Genomic DNA, 9,326 nt, shown 5'->3' with positions numbered 1-9,326 from the left:
ATTTGCGAGAGAGAGAATGAGAGACAGAGAGCACGAGAGGGAGGAGGGTCAGAGGGAGAAGCAGACTCCCCGCCGAGCAGGGAGCCCGATGTGGGACTCGATCCCGGGACTCCAGGATCATGACCTGAGCCGAAGGCAGTCGCTTAACCGACTGAGCCACCCAGGCGCCCTAAAATATTTTTTATTTTAATTCAATTAATTAACGTATAATATATTATTGGTTTCAGAGCTACAGGTCTGTGATTCATCAGTCTTTTATAACACCCAGTGCTCCTTCCATCGCGTGCCATCCTTAATGTCCATCATCCAGTTGACCCATCCCTCCACCCACTTCCCCTCCAGCAACCCTCAGTTTGTTTCCTAAGAGTCTCTTATGGTTTTTCATTTAGAAATTACTTGTTCATTCATTCACTCATCTGCTGGTATATGATGAACTTGATAGACCATACATCACAAAGGATGAAATACTAACAGAATTACTCCCGTAGGAGATCAGCACCCTAAGGCATTGAAATAAAGGTGTTTCTTCTCTTTTCTCGTATGAATGGCTTAGGAAAGAAGCAGACTCAGATGACCCTAAACAATTGTTCCGTATCATGGTGTCGGGGTGCCTGGGTGGCTCAATTGGTTAAGCATCCAACTCTTGATTTTGGCTCAGGTCATGATCTCAGCATCATGAGAGTGAGCCCTGCATCAGGCTCTGTGCTGAGTGTGGAGCCTGCTTGGGATTCTCTCTCTCCTCCTTCTGCCCCTCCCAACTCTAACTCTCTCCCTCTGTCTCTATCTCTCTCAAAAAAATCATGGTAATCATGGTGTCTTCAATATTAGGAAATTCTGCCATGGCAACAGAATTTTGCCTTTGGCCCTAAGAGGCTGATTCTGGGGTTGGAAGTCCGTATCTCTCATTTTTCAGCAAGAGGACAATTGTCTTATAGGAGTTTGTGGACCTCCTGAGTTTATTTACATATTACAATGTGGATTAAGGAATGTAGATGAACAGAAAATGGGCAAGGGATGTATAGAAGCAAGCTTGGCCCAGGGGGTGAGCATCCTCTGGTGGTGCCTGACTGGAGTCCAGATTGAGAATACAGCTGTCTTCAAGATTTAACGATATAATCCAGAGCACAGCAGATGACCTGTAGAGCATTGCCAGAATTTTGCCGAAAGTTTCTAGAAAGTTCCATTTAAAGACCTATGACTCATTTGTTCCCAAAGCAGGGAACTGCTTTAGCACAGATTCTCCTAAGCTTCCTTGTTGATGAGAATTTTCCCAATCAGTCACTTTGGATCAGAGCTTTTCAGCGCTTGGCCTCCAGGGCTTTTAAATCTCAATGGTTTCTCAATTCACAGCGGTCACCGTAGCACATACCCTCCCCAGTGTCCATCACCCACTGCTGTGAATTGTGCAAGACTGTTGAATCACAGATCTGTACCTCTGAAACAAATAATGCAATATATGTTAAGAAAAAAAAAAAGAAGATTGCTTTATTGCTACATGTGACCTTTGAAAAATTCCTCAACCTTTCAATGCCTTCCTTCCCCTTTCCTCAACTGTAACAAAGTGATAACAATGTCTACACCTTAGCATTGTGATAAGGATGAACTGAGAGACCCTCTGTAAAAGCATTTTATGTGGCAAATGTTTATATCCTTCTCTCTGTCTTTTATAACCATGACCCTGTGCATATTTAGGGGAAGTAAGAATGCATCCTCAAATCTGATAATGTTACCAGATCTTACATAATTGCCACGTGCTACTCATTTTACCATTTGTTTAAAAACTCGGCTGCCTTTAAACACAAATAGTGAACTCTTATTTTAAAAAACTGTGTTCTAAAAATATTTGAGTTCTGTTTTCAGAATTTTAGCAGAAGGAAATACTGTTTGCAATCTAATTTTCCTGAAAAATTGAAGATACAAATACTTACAATGTTGACAAGCATAACAAAATACGAGTTTTTAATGAATCAATGAGTTGCAAGTGATTTAATAACACTTTTCTAAGAACTGCTTAAGCAAAAATTTTGTGTGTGATTGGTAGTGAAAAACCAACCTTTTAAGTGGTGGGTCCTTTTTTTGTCCCCACACAATCTAGATCTACATATAAACATAGGTATGTCTATATTATGTAGAGATAATAAATTAACATTCATTTCAGATATTTGAAATTTAATACATTATTGCCGAATTTGTGACTTGTTAGCTTGTTAATTTATAAAGAACTGAATAGTTCTGTAATTACGGGTTCCTTTCTATTTGGTCATTATTTAAAATATATGAATAGAGTAAAAAATATATTATACACCTGAAACTAATATTATACTAACTGGAATTTAAATAAAAACTTAGAAGAAATTTTAAAAATATTATATTACAGGAAAGTGTTATGAATGCTTTGAAAATTTTTATTTTTACAATTTGAAAAATTAATTTCTAGCTGAATCTTTTGCTGAACATTTTGTCTTTTATTAGCCCGCCTGCTTTTTCCTAGAGATGGTAGCAGTTTAGCAGTAATGCTAAACATCAGGGTTGTTTTGTTTTTTTTTTAAGATTTATTTACTTAGAGAGAGAGTGTGTGTCAGGGGTAGGGGCAGAGGGAGAGGGAGAGAGAGAGAGAGAGAATCTCAAGCACACTCCCCACTGAGCAAGGAGCCTGATACGGGGCTCAGTCTCACAACCCTGAGATCATGATCTGAGCTGAAATCAAGAGTCAGATGCTTAACCGACTGAACCACCCAGACACCCCAGTAGACATCAGGTTTTAAATTACTGTGCTGACTTTAGTGACTAAAAAGTATCAGTTCCTCCGTGGGTAGGAGACATAGGGAAATACTGTTTTGGGCTTCACATCAGCAAAGATTTTTTTTTTTTAACTTTTAAAGAGCAAAAATTGAACAGAAAGTATAGAGACTTCCCATATACCCCCTGCCCCCATGTACAGCTTCTCCTGTTGTCAGCATCCCCCACTGGAGGGGTACATTGGTTACCACTGATAAACCTACAGCAATACATCATAATTACCAAAGTCCGTGGTTTACATTAGGGTTCACTCTTGGGGTTGTAAATTCTGTGGGTTTGGACAAATATATAATGCTGTGTATCCATGATTATGGTATCAACCAGAGTTGTTTCTCTACCCTAAAATTCCTCTGTGCTCTGCCTGGTCATCCCTCTCTCCCCCGACCCCTGGCAGCCACTGAACTTTTTATCATCTCTGTAGTTTTGCCTTTCCCAGATGTCATAGAGTTGGAATCATATAATATGTAGCCTTTTCAGATTGACTTCTTTCATGTAGCATGCGTTGAAGATTCCTCCGTGCCTTTTCATGGCTTGATAGCGCATTTCTTTTTACTGCTGAATAATATCCCATTGTCTTATCCATTCATCTGCTGAAGGACATCGTGCTTGCTTCCACGTTTTGGCCATTAGAAACGTGCAGATTTTTGTGTGGGCATAAATTTTCAACTCCTTGCCTAAATACCAAGAAGCACCGTTGTTGGATCATATGGTAAGGCCAATGATGTTTTCATTACAGCTGCAGATGCCCGTAGTGGAAAAAATCGTGCCAATGGCTCGGATGAAGACCAAGAAGGGACCAGTGCAATTAACCAGAACGTGGCGCTGGCCATAGCCGGAAACAATTTTAATTTGAAGACAAGTGGAACAATGCTTTCTTCCTTGGTATGTTGGTGCACCTTTCTCTGGTTTATTTTTTGTTCTGTGTCTTGTCCCATCTTCTCATGGGCTTGTTCTTATATTTACCTACCGGAACCCAGAGCAGAGCGGGCTGTGAGATTCCCGCCTCTTTGCTCAGTTCTGAAAGGCATCTGCGTGGAGCTAGCAGCTGAGAAGGGGAACGGCACGCATGAGGCCGCAGAGTCACAGGTGGTCCTGGCTGCAGCGGTAGGTCCACGGGCCAAATGCAGGCAGTCTCAACGGTGCCTGAGTTCAAGGTTCAGAGCACCAGAAAGAGGTGAACTTGGGATAGCTGAGATCAGCTCAAAGAAGATCAAACCAAGGCTCCCTTGGGTGGGAGGCTTGTGTGGTGTTTATTCTATGTTTATCATTCACACTATGTTTGCCTCCAAAAAAATGGTTGAAATGGTTGAAGGGGCCAGTTGCTTGGGGCGAGTACTTCTTAGGCAAAAGACTTCAGCTTTTCTGGGTCCCCAGGGAACCCAAACAGAGTAGGATAGCTCTGTCCTTTTGCACAGACTCTGGGCTTAAAGAGTCCTCCAGGAACACAGTGTCTGATTTCCTTGAGGTGGGAACTCCATTCCTTGAGGAGCTCGACTCTTCCTTTGGCAGACAGTGACAGCGCCGCATCGTCCAGCCTCATTTAACTTTGCGTTTCAGCGTAAGGTATACATCTGCAGAGAACGCCACTTGGTTCTCTCCTGGGAAAGGCAGCATCTAGACCTAAGTAGCTTCTCTGCTGGATGGCTTTCCTCTCTTCCCTCTAGCACTTAGCAAGCCCCCACCCCTAGGACAGCCCCGGGAGGGCTGGAGGGCAGGGATGTAAGAAGGAAAAAAGACCCTTGAGAGTTGACATCGCTCATCATCCTGCAGTTGGAGACATACTGTGTTTTATGACCTCCTTCACCTTAATAATGTGCACCTTACCAAAGTTAGCTGCCTAAGGCAGTGTAGATGCCTTTTACATTGTTAATTGGCTCAAAGGGCATATGCTCAGATGCCCAGAGTTCACCGTTAGAGGATCTTCCCTAGGAAGTTATCACTAAGGTTTTCATATCTTCTTGTCACCATACTCAGGAAGACTAAATGAATTTCATAAGCCCCGTCATTCCCAATCAACATTTCCGCACATACTCACAAATAGGCGGTTTCACATTCCATTGGGTATTAGCTACACCGTGTGAACCAAGGGTGCAGCCACATAGTGTTCTTTGTCTTGATTGGATGAGTAAAAGAAAGTGTGCTCAGCACTCAAAATCGAACACTTGGGACCCAGGCCTTAAAGCAAATAGCCTGAGCCCCCACCCTGCAACCCCCGGGAAAACATAAATTGTAATTGAAGTCCCAGCACAGGGGACTCCACTAAATTAGGGATTTGATTCATTTGATTCATGAATGACCCTTATATTATACTTTGGACTCTGACACAGGAGTTAATTCTTGAATAGTTAGGATGTTTCTGGAGCCTGGCTAGTCTTGTTCTCTGCTCTAATTTCAGCCCTCTGGTGTCTCACTGGAAAGAGAAATACTTGGAGTCTTAGCAGCTTGGAAGCTCCCTTTGTATCATTGAGACTGGGGGGTGGCTGGTCAAGGCAGGACAGACCATCAGACCACACTGTTCCGGAGCCGGAGGGTGCCACAGGATGTGGCTGAAAGCCTGGCTCATACACTGCCCCACGTGAGCCCCTTTGCTGAGCACCTCAGCTCAGGGAACGCAGTTTCGTAGCCTTGGAAAGGTCGGGCTCCTGGAAACAGTTCCCCAGCCAGGGACGAAGTGCAATGCCTATGTTCTAAGAGCTTAGCATCCCCTAAGTTTTGGGGTGCCCATGGCTCTACTTCTTCCCCTGCGTCCATCTCGCCCTCTGCCTCCCTGCAGCCCTACAAGCAATACAACATGCTGAATGCCGACACGACCCGCAACCTCATGATCTGCTTCCTCTGGATCATGAAAAACGCTGACCAGAGCCTCATCAGGAAGTGGATCGCCGACCTGCCATCCATGCAGCTAAACAGGATCTTAGATCTCCTTTTTATCTGTGTCTCGTGTTTCGAGTACAAGGTGAGTGTGAGGTGGCTCAGCCTTGCACCAGCTCTTAGCTCCCAAGTTCAGGTCAATGTTGTTACTATGGTTCCCCTTGGCTTGGGGGTGGGGGGGAGGCACCATCTGTTGGTCTCACTTCTGTATTAAAACCCATAACCTCTTTGCATTCTAGATAGGGCCATTTCTCAGGGGAAGGATCTCTGCCTTCTGCAGAGAGAACCCCATCCCATTGTCATTTGCAGGATAGGACGCCCCTGAACAGTATCTCCATGGGGGCACATGTCCCAACTGGCTATTCTTCACTGCAGAGTGTTGTGTTTTGGGGGTTCTCCCCACGCACAGACATCTCACCACACTGAACAGCCTTCTGCCTCTTTCCTGTCCAGGGAAAACAGAGTTCTGACAAAGTCAGTACCCAAGTCCTGCAGAAGTCAAGGGATGTCAAGGCCAGGCTGGAAGAGGCTTTGCTCCGCGGGGAAGGGGCCCGGGGGGAGATGATGCGGCGCTGTCGGGCTCCAGGTGTGTTGGCCTTGCCCTTCCCTGCTTCCTGTCAGTGAGTTTTACACCCTGGTGAGGAGAAGCGTCCTCACAACGCGAGTAGACCTACCACTGCTTTCTTAAGATGTTAGGATAATAAAGACAAGCAGGTTCCCGGATTCTGTGCATGATGTATGGAATGTTAGCTGTGTACTTGCGAGGGAAGACTGCTGTCCTGAGGTCACAGGAACCCTGGAAATGTCCCCAAATGTGTCTTCTGTTTAAGACTTGTCAGCAGTACAGGTCACAGCCAAGGACATGAGTCACAGGATAGGTGGAATGTGGTCACCCTCAAGGTCAAAGCCTCTCCCCGGGGCATTTGACTACTCGTCTTTGTGGAGCACGGTCAAGACGCTGGATAATTCTGATTCCAAAATCATCTCCCCAGATCATTCAGGACATTACTAAAACACAAACGATTCCCCACCCCAACCAGGTGTGTCCGAGTGTTCCAGGCCTGCCAGGAATGATCTCAAAAAGGCTGAACTCACTGCTGTGGAGTAGAGTGAGGTTCTCAGGCATGCTCCATCTTAGTCACCATGCTCAAAGTTACAGAGTGACAGCTCGTTCCATGCAGTGGGACACAGTGGCTGGAAGCTTGGGGGGAGCTCAGCTCTTGCAGTGGTGGCGGGAGGGCACCCCCATTTAACACCCACATGCTCCTCTTCAGTAATTCACTGAGAACCCCAGTTTCACTGGAACCCTCTGTTCAGGACACACGTACTCACCCACACTCCAGAAAGGCAAGGGTTCTAAAGCTGTAGGCTGTCAATCAAAGCGCAGGTGGCCAGGTCCTGGGCAAAGCCATGTCTCCTCCTGGCGTCCCGCATGGGCTCTAATTAGCCGGAGGCGCAGTGCTGAGTCCTCTCCGCCGAGCTTGTTACGGAACTTGTGGTTATCTTGGAGGGTTTCGTGCTAATCACATTCCTCTCGTGCATTTCTTAACTCCTAGGGAATGACCGATTTCCAGGCCTCAGTGAAAATTTGAGATGGAGGAAGGAGCAGACACATTGGCGGCAGGCTAATGAGAAGCAAGATAAGTGAGTCACTCAGCAACTTTGTGCTACTTTTACCTAAAGTCTAAAACCCTTTTTCCCAGGCTACTTGTATTACCGAAACAACTACATCCTTCCAAGGGTAAGAAAGTGAAACATCATTATCTGGGTAAATTCACTTCATCCAGGGACCCAGGATAACCAAAGGTATAAGAAGTTATGATTTTCAGCTCTGAAAACTTGACCACACTGATAAGCATTTAAAGAAAACTAATATTTAGCAATCTCAGATAGCTTGACAAAAGCTGCTGGAGGGGACAGGACAGGGCACCCAAGACCACATAGTTCAAATTCATATTTCCATTCCGGAAGCATGTACAAAAGGTGTAGTCAGAGATATTTATGTCAGTATCGCTCAATATTTTTAAAATGGAAACATTGTAAATGCTCAAGAATAGGTGTAAGGAAATGTTAGGTTGCTATTAAAATTTCATGATGTGGGACATGCTTATGATATAATGTTAAGTGAACCAAAGCAGGATAGACACTTGATTTTAGAGTAGAATCTTAAATCTCTAACTACATAGGGTAAATGCATTTTAAGACTGGCAGGAAATTTACCAAAATATTAACAGCGATTTTCCTTGGGTGGTTCTCTTTGGGTGTTGAGGTAATCGATGTTCTTTTCTTTATACTTTGCTGTATCTCCTACAATGGGTATGTGTATTATTCTCTCTATATACACACACATATGCACATATATACACATATACATAAGATAATACATGCTATTATCAGCAAAAAATATAAAAAATGAAAGAAGAAAAATCCTGCTGCTTGGATTGTAACGTATGAGATATATATGTGTAAGAATTTGAATACATAAGGACATACAACTAGATATGTTGAACAGAGAGCTCATGTCTGCCATTCCTCTTTGCAGCAGATAGCCTAATGAATCTCAGGGTCCACTGAGCAAAACATGACATGGTTAAGGACCCTGCCCCACACACTCGACAAGGTATAGGTCGCCCATCTCCTCGGGGTATGAAGCCCCCATCACGGAGGTGTGGGGGTAGGGCAGACTTGAATAACATTGTTGTTTCGTCAGTAAATACGGTTACTGTCTTTGTTATCATCACAAGAATGAATCATTCTAGTCCACTTACGGGACTTTTGAGAGTCAAATTTATTTTAAAACATGAAGGAGATAAACACATTTTTATTACAGATGTTACTGAGAAAGCCCAGTTGTTGCTCTTATTAGTAATATCCATTTGCTGTGGGTATTTTATTCTTGCTTTAAATTCCCTGAACTAATTTTTGAGATGTTTGGTTTTGAGAACCCATAAATTCTAGCTCAGGCCATGCGCACCCTGTCTTCCCCAAAAAACAGAAAGAAAGGCACGTGGAGTTACGTGCTACAGAACCGCTTAGGGGGTTGGGCCATTTCCTCTCTGAGATTAGGGGAAGAGCCTAACAAGATATGTTTGGCCCGGGCTGCATAAATTGAGGTTTTGGGAAACCTGCCCCTTTTGCTTGCAGAAATAACACCACACTGAGCCTTTCCATGCAGGGCCTCCCGGTACTCCCACGCTGTCAGGGGCAGCGTGGGTTATTTTGTTTTGTTTTGTTTTGTTTTGTTTTGTTTTTCAAGAGAAACCATAGTGAGATTTAGCTATTTGGAAAACTTTTTGTCATTATAATAGCGGTGTCTTTCACCTTTTTCTTTCAGATCATTTTTTAATTATTTTGGATCTGTTTCTTTTAGAGCAGTAATTTTCAACTGGGCTATACGCTAGAATCACCAGGAAAGCTTTTAAAGCTCCCAGTGCCCAGATGTACCCCAGAACAATGAATTCAGAACCTCCCGCAGTAGGACCCAGAAATCAGGATTTGGTAAAACTCTAGGCAGTGCTGTTGTCCAGTCCAATTTTAGAACCAACGTTTTAAAGGACAGGCTGGTAAGCTTTCTAAAAACTGGATTAGAGGCAGTGATAGTTGGATGAAAATACAAGTGTACTTAATACCCCTGAACTGTACATTTAACAATGGTT

General features: G+C 43.9%; 1 protein-coding gene across 2 annotated transcripts in view; it reads left to right on the top strand.

Annotated features, from left to right (window-relative positions):
* DOCK8 (dedicator of cytokinesis 8) overlaps positions 1–9,326 on the top strand; it is a 220,126-nt gene that overhangs the window by 173,009 nt on the left and 37,791 nt on the right. For both annotated transcript variants that reach the window (XM_032427435.1, XM_032427436.1), the window contains 4 exons: positions 3,536–3,681; positions 5,573–5,755; positions 6,124–6,256; positions 7,227–7,314. In XM_032427435.1, coding sequence (XP_032283326.1) covers positions 3,536–3,681; positions 5,573–5,755; positions 6,124–6,256; positions 7,227–7,314 — 550 coding nt within the window. The remainder of the gene's footprint in view (positions 1–3,535; positions 3,682–5,572; positions 5,756–6,123; positions 6,257–7,226; positions 7,315–9,326) is intronic.

The sequence above is a fragment of the Phoca vitulina genome, unplaced genomic scaffold (assembly GCF_004348235.1).
Source record: "Phoca vitulina isolate PV1807 unplaced genomic scaffold, GSC_HSeal_1.0 scaffold37, whole genome shotgun sequence".
Lineage (NCBI taxonomy): Eukaryota > Metazoa > Chordata > Mammalia > Carnivora > Phocidae > Phoca > Phoca vitulina.
Note: the sequence above shows the minus strand (reverse complement) of the source record. Positions and strands in the feature narration are given on the sequence as shown.